This window comes from Phoca vitulina, unplaced genomic scaffold (genome assembly GCF_004348235.1).
Source record: "Phoca vitulina isolate PV1807 unplaced genomic scaffold, GSC_HSeal_1.0 scaffold6, whole genome shotgun sequence".
NCBI lineage: Eukaryota > Metazoa > Chordata > Mammalia > Carnivora > Phocidae > Phoca > Phoca vitulina.
In genome coordinates, this window is record NW_022589709.1 from 20213447 (window position 1) to 20235050 (window position 21604).

At 49.2% G+C, this 21604-nt stretch overlaps 1 protein-coding gene across 7 annotated transcripts in view; it reads right to left on the minus strand.

Moving 5' to 3' along the window:
* FAM193B (family with sequence similarity 193 member B) overlaps positions 1 to 21604 on the minus strand; it is a 32345-nt gene that overhangs the window by 3849 nt on the left and 6892 nt on the right. For 4 of the 7 annotated variants that reach the window (XM_032403836.1, XM_032403843.1, XM_032403842.1 and 1 more), the window contains 6 exons: positions 14086 to 14328; positions 13047 to 13275; positions 11424 to 11811; positions 8278 to 8479; positions 7113 to 7352; positions 30 to 1050 (listed from right to left, as the gene is read on the minus strand). In XM_032403836.1, coding sequence (XP_032259727.1) covers positions 30 to 1050; positions 7113 to 7352; positions 8278 to 8479; positions 11424 to 11811; positions 13047 to 13275; positions 14086 to 14328 — 2323 coding nt within the window. The remainder of the gene's footprint in view (positions 1 to 29; positions 1051 to 7112; positions 7353 to 8277; positions 8480 to 11423; positions 11812 to 13046; positions 13276 to 14085; positions 14329 to 21604) is intronic. The other 3 variants (XM_032403837.1, XM_032403839.1, XM_032403838.1) reach the window with 3 other exon arrangements.

The following is a 21604-nucleotide window of genomic DNA, read 5'->3' on the forward strand; positions in this document are numbered from 1 at the left end:
GCTAACCACTCAGTTCCTGGTGCACTCACCCAGGGAGGCGGCCGTCTTCTCCTGCTTGTTGCGGCTCCGGCGGCTGCGGCCCTTGCCCTGCGGCAAGCTCTGTGGCCTCGCTGGGCCTGGGGGCTGCATGGACTCCTGCTCCAGAGGCCGTGCTTTGGCCTCACCTGGCCAGTTTCGCCAGGAACTGCCCTTCTCGTCGGCTTTGGGGCTACCAGCCCAGCCTGGTCCTGGCTGGCTCCCCCGGCTCCCCTCTCCAGCCTCGGCACAGCTGCCCACTTTGGGAGGCTCCGGGGCCTTGCCTGGCTGCTTGGAGCTGGGGGTCTGGCCCTTGGCACTGGGAGCCTCGAGGCTGGCTGGGGACCGGGGGGCTGGGCTCACCTCGTTCTTCTTGGCCTGACTGCCCTGTCTCTTGCCCTTCCGCGGCTTCCCACTTGAGGCCACAGGCTCGGGCAGCTCCTGCTTGCAACTGGGAACCTCCTTTGGGCTTGGCTCCTCAGGGCTAGGGTTGCCTGGCTTGGGTGTCTTGACCCAGATCACCCGGGAAAGGTTGGGCACGGCGTTGAGTCTCCTCACTAGCCCATTCTCAGGGATGATACCAGGAGGGGGCCCCCTCACCTCTGTCCATGGTGGGTGAGAGCCTCTCATTTCTGTCCACGGTGGGGCTGGCTCACCTGGAACTCGTAGCATGTGGTTCTGAGAGGACCCCAAAGTCAAAGGGGACAGGTCAAGGTTAATGTCAGGCCGTTGCTCTGAGGAGCCATTGAGGTTTGAGGGGGATAGGCTCTGGGGCTCTGGCTCAGCAGTCCCCTCCTTAGAGAATCCATTGCTGTCCATGTTGAGCTCACACACACTGAAGCTGGCACGGATAGAGTCCTTGACAGTGTTCTTGATCTCTTGCAGACGGCTGCTCAGGAAGCTGTTGACCCGATCCAGCTCCCGGTCAGGCCACTCCAAGAGCCTCTCCCTGGCAGGCCTTGGCTCCCGGCTTCCAGAAACACTACGATTCACCTGCTTTAGAGCTTCTGCTGCCAAGTGGGCCTTCTCCTTTTCCTGTCAATATAAGCAGCAGTTTCAGCTAGGGCCTGGCTCCTGCCAGGCACCTGCCAGGCACAATGTGACACCTGACACATCAGCCTGGGGCCCAGCTTTGCAGCTAACTAGCTAGAGGCAGGACCTTGGCCATCCAGGCCTGCTCACCCACCCTGCAGGAGTGAGGATGAAATGCAATCAGATGCATGTTCTGGGGATGGAGACAGACCCACAGAGAATAGGTTTTTATAACTTGTTCACTCAGAGCCCCAGTGTGAGTCCTAGGGCCTAAGACCCACTGGGACTCAAAGGGATAGGAATGCAGCTAATTGCACCTTGCCTTCCAGGCCTGAACTTAAGCAATTCATTCACTGGCTGAGTCTCAGTGGACTCATCTGCAAAAGGCAGACAAAAATTCTGGGGTGAAGACCAAAGTGGGGATGCAAAGCGAGGGAGACGGCTGCTACAGGGGCATTCTCTCCAATTCTGCTGGTAGTAGGGGAAAAAAAGCTGTGACATCATGGGAGGCCTTTCAAGAAGTGAGATGGGGCTGTGAGACCACCGCAGTAGGTCAGATTACTCTGGGTGGCAGGAATTGTGTACGGGTGCTATGGAACAGGGAGAAATTCCGTATAAAAGCCACTCACCACTCAGCTGCCTCAAGTAATCAAGGCCATGCCTAAAGCGTGCCCAATGGACAGCTATGTGGGGCCCCACAGCAAGACGTAAAAGCAGCCCCACTGCCCAGGTGAGAACTGGGGGGCTGGACTCTGTCAGTCAGTGTTAACAGACCCGGTTCTGGAGAATGAAAGTGAAGTCTGTGGGCTCTGAGTCACTCCATCCCTCTGCCCAACCTCCACACACCTGCAGACCAAGGAGGCCTTTAGAGGGAGACGAGAGACAGATGTCAAAAGCCCACGGGAAGGAGATGGTGGTGCTGGGCCAGGGGTTGGATGACTTCCACCATTTCACATATTTCTAGCTGATTTGGGAATGGAGGGGGAGAAACAGGAAAAGGAAACTGGGGAGAGAAAAAGAGGGCATGCCACCACCTTCGAGTCAACTTAAAGAGGGTGACCCTGTGCCCCAGTAGGGCTCTGCGACGGACTAGGACCACCACTGTGGGACCTTGGACAAATCACTTACTCTCTCTGAACCTTACCGTCCCCCTTGGTGTATTTGGGAGAAAAACTGCCTACGTATACCTCCCGGTGTTGCCCGGACACCTGAGAGGGCACGTGTCCCTTTCCCCAGGTGCTGATGAAGCTGTGACTTGGCACTGTGGTGCTCAAGTGGGGAAGCAGCTCGATCTGGAGCAGGGTTTCCAGCCTTGTGCCATGGAGGTCAAGGCCATGGGGATGAAAGAAGGACTGGAAGGCCCTTCACATCACTCCTCCCCTGTACCAGCACAGCTTTTTTCTGTTAGGAATGGAGATTCCATGCAGGACTTCAATTGCAAAAAAAAGAGTTCTGCTGCTAAACAAAGAAGTCTGAAAACAATGAGTTAGAGAGAGTAACATGGAACCACGTGTGATTTGGTAGTGAGAGGGGAGCACAGAACACAGGCTTTCTGTTATGTGCCACGAGCCTGATTCTTTCCACACGTTGTCTCTTTTAATCCTCACAATTGCCCTTGTTGTGCCATTATCCTCAATTTGCAGATGAGGACACCTGACTTTGGCACAAATAGGGAACTGGCCCAAGGTTACACGGCTAGAAAGTGGCAGAGTTGGGACAGCACACCCAGGTGTGATCTGCAGTTCCTAGTTCTTTCAGTCCTGTTCGACGATCACTTCTTGACCAGTTTCTATAAGGCACTGGGCTGGGCTCTGGGGGATTCAGCTGTGCATGAGAAGTCTGCTTGCGGACTTGAGGCTGCTGGGGGAGACGGACATGCAAACAAGCTGTTTAATTCTGAGTGACAGTGACAAGAACTACAGGGAAGAAAGCACAAGATGCTTTGGGAACTCAGACTGGGCCATCAGAGGTGCTTCCCAGAGGCGGCAGTAGCTCACTGGGCACTGGAGGGTGACTGGGATCATCCCGGAGAGTGAGACTAGCACTTTTTAGGCAGAAGGAAGAGCAAGTGACTGGGGAATGCGCACATATAATCTTTACGGGATGCAAACATTCACAGGGAGAGCTGGGGCCCAGGTTTCTTTTAGGAGTGGTGGGGAGTGGTAGGCGGGAAGGCCAGGGAGGAGAGACAGAGAGATGAAGCTGGCAAGCTAAGCAGGGGCTGAAGAGCCCTGCAGGCCAGGTTCAAGTCTGGGCTTGACGCTGAGGGCAATGTTTGGCCATTGACGGCTTTTTCAGTAGCAGTAGTAGGGTGGAGAGAAGCGGGTGGTTTGAGCTGTTTGGGAGGTCTCATGGCCAGGACTCGGGGACAGGTGGGGAGATGGGATGAGCCACAAGAACAATACTGACGACCCCTGGCGCGGCCACTGCTTCCCTGACCAAGCGCACTCTGTTGAGCCTTTCTGTGCATCACTTTGTTTCATTCCCGCAACCATCTGAGTTAGGTTCTACTGTTATTCTCATGTTGTGGATGAAGAAACTGAGGCTTAGAGCTGAAGTGATTTGCCCAAGGTCATCCAGCAAGTGTGGCAGAGCCAGGTTTCAAACTGAGGTCCGATTCCAAGGCTCGCTGCTCCCGATCACCACGACGCATTCCTCCCAGGATGGCACCCTGGGTTCTGGTTCAGGCAACTGGGTGGATGGTGGTGCCATTAACTAGACAGACAATGGAGAAGGAAGAGCAGGCCTCCTTGGAGAAAGAGAACAAGCTCAGTTTTGGATGTGCTCAGTCTGAGTACCAGTGGGGCATTTGTGAGGTGTCCCGTAGCAGCAGGAGTTGTCAAGGTGAAGTGCAGGGAGGAAACCGGTAGACCTAGTGAACCAGGAACACTATCTAGACGGCTTCTCTTTGTCAGGGGGGCGGCCTTGAGGTTCCGGGAGGGTCAGAGGAAAGGAAGAGGAGTCCACGAAGGAGATAGAAGTCAGAGGTGAGAAATCTAGAGAACACGGCATTCCCATTGTTCTTCCCCTCCCCCACCTGGCTGAGGACAGGGGAGCCAAAGAGAACATATTTGAAAAGGAAAACCAATACAACATGTGAGATATTGCCTAGTGGACAGAGATGAGACAGGAGGGTATGATTTAGCAACAAAGATATCACTGGTGGTTCTGTGGAGGGGAGGGAGAGGAAAACAGTTTGCAATGAGCTGACAGGAAAGACAGTGAATGCAGACAACAGTTTTCAAGAAATCTGGCTGTGACGGGAGGAAAGAGATGAGGTGAAGGAGAGAGAGAGGCTGTACACTCAAGGCAGTTTGCTTTCAAAAGAGAGTATAGTGGGCACAGTGAAAGGCTGATGGGAGCCAGCCCAGGAGAGGCCAGAGCCAGAGCAGGAAGCCGAGCTTAAGACTGAGGCAGCGGGAAAGAACTGCACAGCCTTAAGCAGAAGGGGTAACTCTTCCCTCATGACAAGAAGAAAGTCTGCAGGTGGAATGGTAAGATGTTTGAGGGAGTGCCTGTTCACTGGCTTTTTTTCCCTTGTTGAAATAGGAAGTGAGCTCATCTAACAACTAAGAAAAGTGGGGTGGGAAGAGCCTGGGGATTTGAGAAGAATCCAGAGGTCTGACAAAGGGTCTGTGGTGAACAGAAGTGATGAAGAGCGAGTGGACTAGAGGCCTGCTAGGCAATGTGAGGGCTCAGGCAAGAGGGAGATCACGCGGCCTGGGTGCCACAGAGACATGTGATCCAGTGCTTTCCTAGAGGTGTGGAAGGGGAGAGGCAGGGAGGGGTCAAACCCAGGGCTGTGATTTTTCTGAGTGGGTGTAAATGGAAGGGCAACAGGGCAAGGAATTGAGAGTATTGGTAAGACAGTGAGTGAATGATGGTCAAGGGATCTCTATGGCCTGGGAAGAGGAGAAAGGGGCAGGTGACAACCTTCAGTGGATGAAGAGGAGTGGCCAGGAGACTGTAGGTGACAGAGCCAGGGTCAGTTTCAAAGTAGGGTTTAGTACATGAGGGACAGACAGTCACGGTCTGGAAATGGTGTAAGGGAGCAGAAAGATACTCAGCTTTATTGGTCTCCTGAGGTGGGAGAGAATGGGCAGTCTCCACTGGATGGCTCCCAGGGGAAGCTGTGTTTTTGGTGGACAGCCAGAATGTGGTTAAGTCTGAGAGGTAGAGGAAGGACACTGGAGAGGAGGCTGATGCATAAACAGATAATGACAATGACTGCCTATCACATGACCTTGCAACTGTCTGGTGCTGTGTTGTACTCTGGCCTCTAGACTGGACTGGGCAGACAGAAGCTGTGCAGCAAGTTTCTGAATGAGTGCATGGAGTGTGCGAAATGGCAGCTGAGAGAGATGTGCGAGGTACAGTGGCAGTAACGTGGAAGGAGTTACCTGAGGAAGTCTGAAGGAAGTTGCCAGGAGGAAAAGGAGGGGAGAGAAGAGTTGTTACTGGCATTACCAGCAAAGGGGTAGGGATGTGTGGGCACAGGTTTATGGAAAGCACACCAGGCCTGAGAACTTCAAAGTGTGCCTGCTCGCTGGGACCTAACTGGGAACCACTGCCTTAAGAAGCCAGGGAAGGCTAAAGAGACCGCTGTTGCCCACTGGACACTTCTGGTCAGGCAACACTGGATGGGAGAAAGAAAGTGCTGACCACTTTCTGAAGGCAGCAGTGGGACCCCTTGGCTCACTACTTCAGGCTGCAGGGAAAGGGTCCTGGTTTGTCCTTTGGGCTGGAAAAAGATGTAGAACTGCTGCTGCTTTCCAGAGCACCAGGGCTGTTTGACCACCCAGGACCTGGAGCTAGCTGGTTGTCAAACCCAACTCTTCCGCTGCTGGGCTCCCGAGTGTGGCGCTGTGCAGACGCAGCTGGGGGCAGGCAGGTGAAGAGGTAATGAGGTGGCAAGGGACGAGCCGCCAAGCCCTGGGGCTTGCCTGGGAGCAGGGCTGCCCAGGAATAGCTCACTGGGTTCTCTCCTCAGCCCTGAGCTCACTCAGCCCATGGGCTGGGTCATTCCCATGGCTTCAATTACATCTCCAAGCTGGCAACTCCCAGCCCCACACCTCCATCTCCACCTGGAGGTCTCCTGAGAATCTCTGAGTCAATGTTGCCCAACTGAATTCTGTTGTCTTCTGCCAATCCCATCCTTGCTCGGTGAAGGGTACACCATCCTGCCAGTCACCCAAGCAAACACCTGGAAGATATCCCTGACTTCTTCATCTCTGTTCCACAATCAGATCACCAAAGCCAGTCATGTCTGCTTCCCTTGCTCCAGACCCACCATCAATCAGCTTTCCCTGGGCCTCAGTATCCCTTCCAGGAGTGTCACCCCTCCAGGCCACCTTCCATATTGCCACACAGTCATGGTGGCATGCAGATTTGATAAAAGCCCTGCAGTGACTCCCCCTCAGCTATAGGATCAAGTCAAAATTCTTCAGCGGGACCTCTGAGGCCCTTTCGCACCTCTACTAGCTGTCCTGCCTCTCCTCTATTTGAGCTTTGGCTACCCCAAACCGCTGTGAATGTGCTATGCCTGCTGCCAGAATGACTCTCCTGATGAAACTGAACTCACTCCCTGCAACTCAGCTCTCAAGTCAGCCTCTTGGTGAGCCATTTCCAGCGTGCCCAGGCAGGATGGGGGCTTTCCTCACCCCAGGGCTTGTCACATGCTAATGAGCTCGTCCGGTTTTGTGTCAGTCTCTCCACTGGACTGAGCTTCTCCGGGGTAAGAACTTAACTGCATCATGCTTTGGCTCTCAGTATTTGTAGAAGTGTTTGCTGAATGAATAAATGACTGACTGACTGAAGCAAGTCCTGTGCTTTGAGGAATCCAGCAAGCAGCTTCTGAGGCCAGGACTCGTCTTTCCTCCAATCACTGGCCCCAGGCTCCCTGACCCTGATGCCTCCCAAACGCATTCAGACCTTCCCATAGCAGTGAGCTGTGCCAAGGCTTCTGGCAGCCAGCACTGTTCATGCCCCACAAGTCTTGGGGGGTTGGGGCGAGAGATTCCTCAGGGAGGAGAGGCGGTAGAGCTAGGCTCCCCCCCCACACCCACCTTCTTTTTCAGCTTGTGCCGGGCCCGCTTGGCGGCCCTGGCGCTGTTGGGGACTTTGGGCTCCGTGCTGTTGATGAATTCCAGCAGCTCATCCACATCTCGGTGGTCCACGGCGGGCTCCCCAGGGATCCCGCCCAGGGCGCCCCCCTTCACGGGCAGCTCCTCTTTCCGCCTGGTCAGCCTCGAGCGGAGCTTCTCGCGGATCTCTGTGTAATTCCGACTCGTCGGGGCAGCGGGTGGCTGGGGGAGGGGAGGTGCTGACGTTACACCCTGGGCCTGGGAAGCCCGGAGCACTCCCACCCGCTGGCACCGAACGTGTGGTGAGAAGCCAGACAACCGTTCTTCCTACCATAGCCACAAAGGCCAAGTGGCTTCAGCCTCGGCCAGGCCCAGAGCTGAGGCAGCTGTGGGCGGAGGGAGTGGGAGATACGTAACAGCATTGTGAGCACACTGACTCAGGAGCCAGGAAAGCAGGTTTGAGCCCGGGCTTTGTCACTTGGAAGCTGTATGACCTTGGGCAGGTCACTGAGTCTCTGTGTGCCTCGATTTTGTCATCTCTAAAATGAGAATAATAACCCTTAGCTTAAAGGTGACTAACAATGTAATTATGTTCATTTCTTCTGTCCTCAACTGCTCTACCCTAGCCGGCGGCCCTTTCCTCTTCACTTTATGAGACTTCTGAGCTGCTTTCGCCCTCTGTCCAGAGACAGCACGTACTCTGCCCTGAGCCTCCTGCCTGGTGCCGTCTGTGCTCATGGCCCGTCCCTCGCTGGCTCACGCCTGGGGGACCGAGAGCCTCTGCTTCCAATCTGCCTTCATCACGCACAAGTGTTCGCTTCTCTGTGATTACACACGTATGCATGCTCATCAGAATCATAGCTTTCTCTCTGCCATTTCCTTTCCTTTTGCCTAAGGAAAAAAAGTCAATCTTAAGGAGAAACCATGAAAAGAGCAAAGGCAGCAAGGTGTTTAAAAATCCCTACCTCACAAGTGTGCTGTAAGGATCAAGCGAGCGGACACAGGCTGTGAGGACTCAGAGGGTCCCGGTGTGGTTACTATACCCATGGGCGGGGGGGGAGGGTGGGTGTCTCTGGGGAGAGCAAGTGCTCCTTTGGCTCACCCTGACTGGCCCCCAGCCCTCTCTGGCCTGGGTGGGCTCACTCACCGCATTGTGGCCGAAGAACTCACAGTAGCAGCAGTCACAGAACTTTCCATCTCTCTGGTGAGTGGAGGAGGAGGTGCAGGAGCTGCGCTCTGAGCTGCTGTCCTCTTCCTCACCCAGGCCCTCATCTGCCTCGCAGGGCTGGGGGAGCTGGCAGGCCAGGCCGCTGTGCGTAAACCTGTGCCCCTTGCACCCAGGGTCCCTGCTGATGCGGGAGAGAGAGAAGCCCACAGGTGAGGGAGGGCAGGAGCAGGCTGCAGCAGGGGCCCGGGGACGCGTTGCTTCTGATGGCCACTGCTGCGTGGACTACCCTTCATCTGCCTCATCCCATAAAAGCCAAGGCAGTCACACCATATCGGTGCCTCTCACAAGAACAGGGCCAACACAGTCACTGTCCCTCAGGGCCCAGCTCAATGGCATTATTCTGGAAAGGTAGGAACCTTATGTCTCCCATGCCCGCACCCACTGTGTGACCCTCCTGGACTTGGAAGGAGGGTCACAGAGTGGGTGTGTATACCTCCCTATCCTACTGTAGATCACACTTTACTTTGACGGTCTGTTTGCCCACCTGTTTCTGGGACCAGACTGTGCATTCCCTAAGGGCAGGGACTGTTACTTCTATTTTTGGGTCCCAGTGGGCAGCGTAACAACAGTGTATACAGCAGGTGCTCAATAAGCAGGTATCCGAACAGATTAGTGGGCTGATGGCTCTCCTGGAGCATCTGAAGGAGGCTGACAAGGTCAATTTCATCATCTAAGGTTCTTAGACTGAGTCTGCCCCCATGGGTGGAGCTGCCTTAGTGTGGGGCCTTAAAGTTAGAGAAGTAAATATGCTTTGTGGGCCAGACTCTAAGAGCTACTTAACTGTTTGGGTCTGGTACTCTATTTAGCATATCATTTCTAAGCATCTCCCAAGTCCTGCAAAACAGATGTTGCTACCCCCATCCTGCAGTGGAAGTAACTTAAGGGTCAGAGTGCTTAACTGCTTTGCCAAGGAGTATCTAGGACTCAGCCTGTGCCTGTGTGCAAAGCTCGTGCGCTCCCATTGTACTGCTTTGCCTCTGGACTTTAGGAAGCACTGGGGGCATCATGTAATATAGCTTATTTTTCCAGGGTAAGAAAAGACTTGGGCCCACAAAGTCCCGTAACTGGAGCCAGAAGAGTAAGAGCCCTGGGTTGGCCATCAGAAGCTGGAGTGCCCTGGGGCTGGGGACATGGGGTGGGAGCTGGGAGAAAGGGCAGGATGAGGAGCAGTGAGGAGGCTTGGCTGTTGAGCAAGGAGTAGAGAAGGAGGGGCAGGAACCATTATCAGTGGTACTCAGAGAAGCTTAATCCAAATTGACCATTCTTCACCCACATTAGCAAAATTAAAATACCCACTGCTCCTGAGAATATGAAGAACCTAGCATCCTAATATTGGTGGTTACATCAATTTGGAGAGCCCTTTGAAAAGCAATTTTTCATGTGTATTAAGAATCCTCAAAAAAGACATCCTGACATCCTTTAAACTGAGAACTTTTTTCATTCTGAGGGATCTATTCCAAGGAGTAAAAACCCAAAAGAGGGAAAAAGCTTTAGGCAAAGACATCTTTAGAGAGATTATTTACAGTGTTAAAATACTGGAATGACATAAATCATCAGCAACTGGAAAACAGTGAAGTACACTATGGAGAATATTCTTCAGCCTTCAGCTGAGGCCCAGAAGACCACATAGGAACCAAACAATGAATGCTGAGTGAAACAAGACAACGAAAAACTGTAAGCTTTATAGACGCCACCACCACTGTGTAGGAAAGACCTGCAGGGAAAACTGCCAACAGTGGTGGTATTGGGGTGGTGGGATTTTAGAATAATATAAATGCATACTAAACACAGATCTGATTTATAATACAAAAATACACATTTATCTTCTCCAAAGAATTTTATCTTCCACATCTACATTAATATAAACTTCCTCAGTTTCTATTAGAGTTACTTCAGGGAATCCTTAAGCCCGTAATTCCAAACTCAAATACAGATTTGGGTGCAAGGATGTTTATTACAGCCTTGTTTTTAGTGGCTAAAAATTAGAAATGCCCGGGGGTTCCTGGGTGGCTCAGTTGGTTAAGTGTCTGCCTTCGGCTCAGGTCATGATCTCAGGGTCCTGGGATCAAGGTCCGCGTCAGGACTCCCTGCTCAGTGGGGAGCCTGCTTCTCCCTCTGCCTGCCGCTCTGCCTACTTGTGCTCTCTGTCAAATAAATAAAATCTTAAAAACAAAAAGTAGAAATGCCCCAATGTCCAGGAATAGGGAATGATAAATTTATGCTAGAGGTATACAATAAGACATTTTGCAGTCACTTGAAAGTTTTTTGAAGAATTTTAACTGGGGAAATGATATATAATGTTAAAAAATAACTACCACAAGAATGTATAAACATGAACCTAATTTATATACAGAAACATCAGAAACAAAATATACTGCAGTGTTAGAAGTTTATCGTTAGGGGGACCTGGGTGGCTCAGTCAGTTAAGCAACCAACTGTTGATTTCGGCTCAGGTCGTGATCTCAGGGTTGTGAAATTGAGCCCTGTGTTGGGCTCCGTGCTCAGCGGGGAGTTTTCTTGTGTATTTTCTCTTTCTCCCTCTGCCCCTCACCTTGCTTGCACACATGTGCTCTCTCGCTCTCAAAATAAATAAATAAATCTTAAAAAAAAAAAAAAAGTTTATCTTTAGGTCATGAAATTTTTTCTTCATTAGACATCTCTGAATTTTTCCAAGTTTTTAAAAAAACAATAAACATTTACTTCTTTTATGATTATAAAAACTATACAAAAGACCAAGTCTACCCTTTTTTTATTTTCTAAGATTTACTTATCTATCCTACAGAGAGAGAGAGAGAGCGTGAGTGGGGGGGAGAGGCAGAGGGAGAGGGAGAGAGACTCTTAAGCAGACTCTGTGCTGAGCACGGAGCCCGATGTGGGGCTCCATCCCGGGACCCCGAGATCATGACCCAAGCAGAAACCAAGAGTTGGATGCGCAACCGACTGAGCCACTCTGGCGCCCCTAGAGTCTCCCCTTTAATTTCTACCCCAAAGTTATGGTTTGTAAAGTTTCTCCGAACTCAAGGTTGAAGTTAGCAGGGAGTAGGCCCCTCATGCCACTTACTTACCTGTGAGTGCTAGGGAGTTGCTGAGAGCTGGGAGGTGGGAGGAGAGGCCCACTGCAGTGCCCGCTGCAGTGCCCGCTACAGGGGTGGCTGCACCCCGAAAATGGTGGAGGCATCTTCAGGAGTGGCATGCTGGTGGAGGGCAGGTGGGGAGTCTGACATGCCCCTGGGGTGTGGGGGGCGGCAGCAGTGGCAACAGGGCATTCTGAAGCCTGGGCAGGGAAAGGTGCTGCCGGGGTAGCAGGCAGCAGGTGCGGGTGGGGTGGTGAGCCGAAGGATCCAGGCTGAGATGGGCTCAGCGATGCTGGCTGGGGGTGGTGGCCGGTGGGGCTGTTGGGTGGAGCAGTGAGCTCTGAGTGCCGGTGGTGCTCCGAGAGAGAGAAAACCTCACCTGTGGATGGTGAAGAAGGGGGTCAGAGTGAGAGCCAAGACCCTGGGAAGGAAAGCCCAAGGGCTCCCTGTCACAACATCCTGCTTACTGTGATCAGAGGGAACCTGTCTGGGGACAGCCTCTCAGCACTGCGGACCAAGTCTAGCAGTACCTCGGGCTGGAGAGTTTTCCCTGCAGGGAGCAACTTGGCTGGACAGACCTGAGGAGCCCAGATCTGAGAGAAGGACCCAGGAATGCCCACCCCATGGAAGGCCACAACACCTCTGCTGTGGCACAAACAGGGGCTATGCGCTCTGTGTCTTGGGGTCTCTCTAGGACTTGCGTGCTTGTAGGCATTCCTCAGGCCCAGGAAAGGGTCTACAGAAGCCAGTGGAGCAGTAGGCCAAAGCTCTGCCTCTGGGCCATGAGGACTGAGGCAGCCAGGGTATGCCAGACTCCCAGGGGGCCCCAGATATCAGAGAAGTGGGAAAAGGCTCTGATGAGTCTTCTTTGGCTTATGCATCAAAATAAATGGAATTCTACTCAATTCTCACAACTCAACTCTCACAAAGGGGAGCAGCACCCCTTTGGAGAACTCAGGCCCTCAATTTTTTATTCTTCTTATGTATTTTAATTCCAGTATAGTTAACCTAAGAGTGTTATACTAATCTCAAGCCCTCAATTTAGAAATAGACAGTGATGAATATTTACATAGTACCTCACTAACCTAAGACTTTTTCTTTGGGTATCTAAGGGTTAACTCAGGGTGTAAAGAAGGCTTATATAGCTGTAAACTTGGCTAATAATCCTGGCAGTTTGTGCCACCAACTTCTTGTGCTTTTTATACGTGTCCCTTAGGTGGAAAAAAGGCGGCCTAGGAAGACAAAGCACCCGGGTCCTCTGTGCTGCTGCAGGGGTCAGGTGTTAGGTGGCTGATGTCCAAAGGAGCACTCAGGTGGCTGAGCGTCCTAAGGACCCTCCCAGACTCCACTTTCTGTTCAGCCGGTGTTTACCACATCCCCTCCCGAATCTGAAGGGAAAGCTATCAGAGCCAATGACAATATTTTTCAACTTCAGAGCTCTGGGGAAAGGAGCGCCATGGAGACAGCCAAGGGCTAGGTACCCCCTGCTTCCATCAGAACAGTTCCTCTTTTACTTATTTTAATAACTGACCTGATTTGTCTATCGAAGTGGTTAGAAAAACATAGCTCTCTACTTTTATGTGGCCTGGCTCTCTCCCGAGCTCAGAGACTCACCAGGGATGGTAGGAGGACTCCCGAGTGAGCTACCCGGCACGGCCCCACTGGAGTGCGGAGAGTTCCAGAGGCCCGAAAGCTTATGTGCTGACAGGAAGGAGCTGGGATCCCAGTCCCCTGAGTTCCCATGGCAGGAGGAGGAGGACGAGGACGATGAAGAGGAGGACGAAGAGGAATGAGAGTCACCCCCACAAGACTGTGATTTGCAGGATGTGTGTGACAAGGAGATCTGGAGAAGGGGGAAGAAAAAGGCTCATGGTAAAACAGTAAACATGAGAGCCGACCCGCTGCTGCCTTAGCTTACTCAGGAGCACCTCCTCCTCCAGGCCCTGTGCCATGGCCAAAGTACAATTCCCACAACTCCAGGTGCACGGGCAGACATGGATCAGGCCTTTGCCGGGAGGGGCAGTGATGCTCCCAGTAAAGTGAAGTGTGTGGATACTGGTGAGAGAGACTGGTAGAGATACAGACTGCCTGTCAACTGTGGGCCTTTGGGGAGTCCTGAGAGCTGCCAAGGAAAGGAAGGGTCTTTAAGTCAAAAGTCCTGAAGCTGACACGATCCTGGGGTAAAAGAGAGGGGCTGGAGGGGAATGAGAACCAAGGAAAGTCTGACTGCTGTGATTCAGGAGATGCCACTTAGATGGCTCCTTCTAACTGAGGCACATGGTCGACCCTCAAACCAACCTTTGCCATCTGTCACATACTGGTTGGCTTTTAAGCGGTCACAGGGCTGAAGGTAGCACGGTGACACAGAAGGGGCAGAATCTTCATCGACAGTACCTACAAGCAGGCACTCACACCGCACAGGCTCTCCTCAGGGGCAAGGGGGCTGCCTGCAGCCTCTCCGTTCTTGCCCCGAGTGTGAACCCAAGCCGCTACTGCTGTGTGGACACAGCCCAGCAGCCACTCAGTGCCTGGGTGCAGGGGCTGCCGGAGGAGCGCCACCTGAGAGGGCAGGGAAGGAACAGCTCAACAGCCTGATGCCTCTGGGCAGGCAGCCCACCTGCATTCAGGGACCCCCTTCTCAGCCGTTACCTACCGCCACTGCATGCTCTCGACCTGTCTGCCTTTCATCTTCCTCCATGCTCTTTCGGCAACTCTGGCAGACCCATAGAGGCATCTCGCCTAGGAGATTCTTGACAAGCTTTGGCATGAAGTCAGGGGGCAGCTTCTCACCCTGCAACACCAGTCCGTTTTGGGAAGGGCCTTCTTCCCAGCCTTTGCGTTCCCGATGACATAGCAGGCAGCAAGTCTGCACAGACTGGGTGGAGGTGGGGGGGACCTGTCCAACAGACAGAAACAGGGTTTCCCAGGAGGGGAAAGGCTCTGCTTAGAAATAGTATTAACCATACTAATAACTTCACTTATTATATGCCAGGCACTGGGTTAGGCACTTTCTATACATAATTTTAGTCCTTGTAATAGCTCTGCAAACTAGGTGTTATTTTATTTTTAATTTTTATTTATTTTTAAAGATTTTATTTATTTATTTGAGAGAGACAATGAGATAGAGAGAGCATGAGAGGGGGGAGGGTCAGAGGGAGAAGCAGACTCCCTGCTGAGCAGGGAGCCCGATGCGGGACTCGATCCCAGGACTCCAGGATCATGACCTGAGCTGAAGGCAGTCGCTTAACCAACTGAGCCACCCAGGCACCCTTATTTTATTTTTTAAGATGAAGGAACAGATTTCGAGAATTTAAGTAACTTGCCCAAAGTTATAGAGCTAGTGAGTGGCTGAATTAGGAGTTGAACTCCGGTTGACTTCAAAGCTCATGCTCAAATGCCCTACAAAGGTTAAAGGAAGGTCCCCTTCCTTCTCTGATATGTCTGGGAGAGGCCACAATTCTTGGGCTGTCTGTGCAGTCCACAGACCAATCCCCACCTGGGGGTTGGGGAGATCCTTTCAGTTAATGTTGAGTTTGGGAGCACGCGTGGCTTTCCCGAAAGCCACACAATTCCATTAGGATCACAGCAGCATTTTGGTGGAGGGGTTTGCATAATTCATCAGAAAGCATTAATTCAATAGAAAACTGAGTTGGAGAAAGGGTAAAACAGACCCTGGTGCTTCCGAGAGGCAGTGAGGTATGGTGAAAAGACCTGGGCTTTGGGGGTCAGACTGAGCCACATTCTAATGCCTGCCTGAGCACACATTAGCTGGGTGACCTTGAGCAAGTTATTAGACTTCCTGAGCTCTGACTTCCTACCTACCTTGCAGAGTTGATGCGAGACTCAGTGCATAAACAGGGAAAGTGCCTAGCCCCATGCATGCTCAAAGCATAGGCCCAATACCCAGTAATTATTACTTGGACTTTTTTTTTTTTCCTTCTAGGACAAATGACATAGAAATATAAGTCTACAGGTTTTTATGTCATATTGAGGGGTACTGATTGGGAGACTGATTACATTTAATGACCCCAATTAGTGGCTTTCCTATTTTCTGCAGCTTTGGAAGGCAGCTATGCTCACCACTATACCACGAATGCCACGGCTTCCAGGGCTATTCTGTAACTTCGTAGAACCCTCTCTGACACTGGGGTTGGTCATGTCACTTTCTTTGGCCAATGGGATGTTAGCAAATTTGCTGCCAGCATAAGCTTGAAAAGTATGTATGCATTTCTACTTGCTTCTTTGCATGGCTGGGCTTGCTCGCTCTTGCACCTCTGCCTGCCATGAGAGCATGACCGGGCTAGCTGCTGGAGGGATGTGAGAGACGTGTGGAGAAATCTGAGTCTTCCTCGCTGATGGGCCAGTGGATCACATACATGAGTGAGCCCAGCTAAGATCAGCCAAGCCGGCCCCGATCGACAGAAACACCCAGTCAACCCAGAGACTCATGAGAAATAATAAATAGGGTTGTTTTAAGCCACTAAGTTTTGGGGTGGTTTGTTACATGCAATAGTTGTATTAACTGATATACCTTCCAAACTTACCCACCACTAGGTAACAGGTGTTTGCAGAGGCCTAAGCAAAGAAGTAAGGGTACCATCCTCATCCTACCATGAAAATAAATGCCATCATCTTTCTCGAATAAAATCACCTTCTCACAATAAATTGGCATCAGGGTATCCCTAAATCTGTAATGTTACAATTATACTGACCTGGGTCTCTGGTTTCTAGAAAAAGAAAGGAACCAAATAGTACCAGAAGCATAATGAAACATCTGGGGAAGAACAAGGACGTTGGAAAAGAGTACCAGAGAGAGAGAAATCCTATACGTGGAACCTATGTGAGATACTGCCTAAAAAGTTTCTGTCAAGGGAACGTTTCAGTGGACAAGGCAGCTGCTTAACTGCAACTGTAAAAGGATAGAGCTTCTAACCCACTAGTGGTATCTCATGGAAAGGGTGGGAGATTGATGGAGAAGGATGGTATTCAGAGAAGTCAAGGAGGCCTTTTTGAGAAGTGTACCCAGGAAACTTTTCATACCTATTAGGTGCCATAGTAACTCCAGAGGGAGGAGATGAGGCCAACATCCAAGTCCCTTTCCCTGTGCTGATGGTGACCACATTCTTAAGGAAAACACCAGGACGTGTAGTTTTGCTACAACAGAGTTTCATTTCATTTGGGTATTAGGTTCTAAAGTTACTACATAAGAGGAAAATCTTGTCTGAGTAAAATTATTCTGAAATTCTTTGTATGGCCTGTGATGTACAGTATATATAGTTTTGGCACAACCAAGATATCAAGTGTATAACATATATGGCAATGTTCACTAAGTGTTTTTTTTTTCTTTTAAAAGCATATACAGAATTCTTTATAAGTTGAACGTGTGATCAGTGTGATTGTACCTAGTGCCAAAGTACTTGTGGGAGGCACTGGGTGCAGTGGAAATGACATTGGCTTTGGCACTCATCTTGGGCCTCCACCACTTACCAGCTATAGGATGTTGGGCAAGTTCTAGTCTCTGTCTCTTCATCTGTAAAACGGGATTAAGTCCTACCTTGTAGGGTTGGCTGTGAACATGGAATGGACAAAGCACCTAGTCCAGTGCCAGGCCCATAATATGTTGCCTCAACATATGATACTAATTATGAATATGATGGGAGTGATGGGAAACATTTAAAATCAGGACTAGGCTTGAAAAATATAGAAAATACAGTCACTATATTTTATAAGAATGCAACCATCTTTCATGTGGAATGAATTTAAGGTGACTTTTAGACATCTTAATCTCTGCCCTCTACCCCATAAAGTCATTCTTTAAGTTCCCCAAATATTCTCTGTACTCTCCTACCCCTACCTCATGCCTTTCCTAACGGGGATCCTCTGCCTCAAACCCCCTTCCTTCCCAAGTTTACCAATAAGTAGCTGGGCAGGGCTTAAACCCAACCTCATCCAAGCTTTCCCAGGGAGTCCCTCTTGTAATTCCTCTCCCCTCCCCATATCTCCACGGCATATTATGCCTTGCTTACAGCATCTGTGCCTTCCACTTTATTTATTTACCTGCATTTCCTGTCCCTTCTATTAGGCTTAGCTCCTAGAGGGCAAGCATCAGGTCTGATTCTTGTCTGGATCTCTCACAGTGTAGCACAGGACATGGGATCAGCTGGGCACATATTGGCTAAATCAGATTTGTTAAAAATATCACCATGGCAGTACAGCTTAGCAAGACATTGCTTGAAATTTTGAAATTTTTGCTTCTCACAGAGAAAGGCCATCTCCCTACCCTGGACGGTTCCAATCTCAAGTGTGGAAGAGTGGAAGATCACATTCCTTGGGGATTACAATGAGATGGCCTCATTCATGGAAATAATGTGGCTCTTCCTAGAGCCAAACTGGTCCACATAATAAATGAGATAAGCCATCAATGGAAGCAAATTTACAGGACAGGCTGTCTTTCCAGTTAAAGGGAGAAAACACAGGGCCTGGCAAGCTAATTAGGTCCTAACTGAAGCAGGGATAATACTACCTACACTGCATAAGGTTGCTCAGAGAATTAAGTGACATCAGAGATGCAAAATTTAGCCCAAGGGTTCCATGCAGTAGACACTCAATCTATTACGTAGGCCCTTTGGCCATTCTGTTCTTAATAAAAAGCTACGTTGGAATCTAGTTATTCACTGTCCTGAGTTTGGTATACCTGAGCTCTTTCTGGGCCGCAATTCTTGGGGCTACTCCCAAAGCTGTTTTAATCCTAAGCCTTGGTGTCTGCCTCTGAATACAATGCCTGGTGGGGCCTGGGGAGTTTTTTCTCTGACATTTTCATTTTTACTGCCAGAGGGTGGTGAGAATCCCAAGACCTGGAGATGTTATATCCAGTCAGTACTACCACTGTTTCTGCAAATTTTTGCTTTGGCAGAGAAAAGCTCTTGGTTCAGAATTCCCTTTGACTGCAATCTCCTGCCATTTTTCAAATTCCTGGCAATCATGATCCCTTATGCCCCGAAGTCAACTCAGGCTTTCAACTAGCTATTCTCAAGCTGCATTTTTAACATCAGGCACAGTATTCCCACACAAGAACATGAACAATAAATGTTTATCGAATGAATGAAACACCCAACCATTTTTCTTCATCACAAGCCTAGGGAACTGATCCTTAAACCCAGCAGCCCTGGGCAACAATTATTCCTTCTCACTTCAATTTAAATTTCAGAGCCTCTCCAGATAAAGGTCTAGTCCTAAGTATAAGATGGGGGAAAGAGCAAGGAAAGATTGTAGGGTTTTCTAGATTTGGGACCTGCTCAAAAAAGCTCCAAGATTAAATTCTGCTTCACTCTAGGCAAAATCAGCATCTCTGGGAGTGTGGGATTACTCACACAGGGGATCCATGTTTTAGCATGCACATCCCCAGGGCAGTCAAGGAGCCAGGTGAATCCTAGACTGTGGCCACTCCCAGCCCAGGGGGCTGGCATGTGCAGTCATTAAAATCATTATCTTTGCTCCCTCACCTGACCAGGCCCAAGACCTTTCTGTCTTGGCCTGAGAAACATACAGTATTCTAGATTTTCCTGGATAAGAGTAGTTAAAATCAAAGGAAAAGGAAGCCAGTTTTTCTCATGGAACATCATTTTTACTTGAAAGAATGACTGACAAACTGGTTATTCAGACTTGGAAACTGCCAGACATTTTCTCAAAAAATGAACAAAATGAGCCCGTCACTTCAAGGAAAACATCTTTTTATTTGTGGCCAATGACAAAATACAAGCTTTCAGGCAAAAATCAGAATTTTGGAAATTTGAAAATTAGAATTTTGTATCCTTCATCATGAACTTAACAGCTTGCCAATACTTAGACTTTTCTGGTGAAAATGGTGGTGATATTAACAAATGTAGTCTTTTAATATTGTAAAATGAAATGGAAAAACACTTGGGAGAGCTGCATAACTCAGTGAACCTATTTTCCAAATGAGCAAAGCATGATGTTTTAGAATCATGCATTGGTAAAAAAAAATCCATTCAAAGTGCTAGATAAACGAACAGATTTTTAATGTAAATGAGTACAAAGACTTCATTGATACAGTCTCAGATTCCATATTGCAAAGAATATCAGCAATCACCTGGAAAGGCTATTAAAATACTCCTCCCTTTTTCAACTACATTATCTGTTTGGGGCTAGATTTTTGAAAAATATACTTCAAAACAATGTACTGCAACAGATGGGATACAGGAACATATATGAGCATCAGCTTCTTTTTATTAAGCCAGACAAAGAAATTTGCAACAATGAAAATGAGACCATTCTTCTATTATTATTTTTTTTGGAAAATGTATTTTCATTAAAAAATTATTCATGTTAACATGATAGGCTTAATACTGTTATTCTTAAATGAATTAGTCAACAAAATATTTTTAAGCTTTCTCAGTTTTAATACTTAATTTGGTAAATATCAATAGATAAAATCAACAAAAGAAAGCTCTTTTGGGTCCTCAGTAATTTTTAGGAGTATAACAGGGCCTCAGACCAAACACTTTGAGAACTGCTAACGTGAAGCCTCTAATGGTGCCTGTCACCTGGCGGGGGCACAGTTAGCAACAGTGATTGTTAACAATGATACAGGTCATGGCATATCTGGATAGCTCTTTGGGGGCATGAATAAATTTTCCATCTCACCTTTTTGTCCACAATTTGGGAACTGCTGGGGAATAATCCAGGTCACCAGACCAGGCATCTATCAAGGTCTGCTCTGAAGCTGGATCTAATATCTAACACTAAACTTGCTCTTATTCCTCTCATGGATTACTTTTAATCCCAAGAGTGTGTATGTTTGTAGAGGATACCCCCAAGACATATGCTGTATCTAACCAATGGCCCTGCAACAGCTTCCAAATTCTATTCTGAAATGACCCCATTAGAGCACTCTATTCTCAAGGTACCCAACTCCAAGAGCCTCCCTATCACCAAGGCAGACAGAGGACAACACAGAAGCAGCCAAAATTCCCTTCTAGAAGCAGAGAAAAATGATTAATACCTAGCCTAGCAAAACTCATCAGTCCAGTCATTGCCACTTACTCTTCCATCCACCCATTCATTTCCTCATTCAATGAACACGCTCAGAGACCATTCTCATTGTGGTAGGTGCTGGGCAACATCAAACGATATAGAATCCCTGCCTTAAGAACACATGCTTAAACCACACAGGTTCATGCATGGGGTTGTCAATGCTCCCAAACTCCTAGACGCCTCATTTGGAGAATCAGGCAGGAACACAAATTTAAAATAACACGCAATTAAAATTAATATAACAAAATAATATACAAATTAAAACAACCATCCAACCAGGACAACAGGCTTCTCTAGTTCATGTAAGCTTATTATGTGCCTTCTCACGTACTTAACCAGTTTGAGGATCTCCTTCCTTTAGCTCCTCTTCCTACCTTGGTCTCTCTTTAATCTCCTGGCTCCTTTCTGGTTGAGCTCACTATCATGACACCTTCTGGCTCCTGCGTTTCATGATTTGGCCCCAGTTGACCTCTCCATGCTTCATTTCCATGTGTAACACCTGACAATCTTAGGTTCTATTCATACTGCTCCTCTGATACACCTTGCCCTGCAAACCTCAGCGTCTCAGTTCTACTCCTCAGCAAATCTGTACTCATGCCCTAAGATCTTGATCAAAGGTTAATGAGATTTTTGCTGGACCAGGGTAAGCAGAACTAATTCTTTTAGTATAGCACCTATTACACTGTGCCACAGACATATTTGGTCTGCCCCAAACCCCTGGCGGAATGAGAACTCCTTGGGGGCAGGGAGCGCATCTTAGTCATTTGAGTGTGCCCAGGAACCTAGGCTTGGCATGGACCTGACACATGGTAGGCATTCATTGAATAAATGAACAAATGCTTAAAGCCCACCTGGCTCCATTTCAGTTGCTCTACACAAAGGGAAGAATCTAAAGACAGCTGAACTAGCCCTTTCCTGGATATGCCATGCTAACGGCATAGCTCTGTCACTCTGGGTCACTGATGAAAGGGTATCAGTGCTAAAGTTAATTCTTAAGGAGGTGATATAACTGCACCTCAGTGCCCTGGAGCTTTCACCCAAACTCACACTCAGGCTGTTGGCTCAGTTCCTTCCTGAAAGAACAGCTGTTTTACACCAGCTGGTTTGTGCAGAATCCT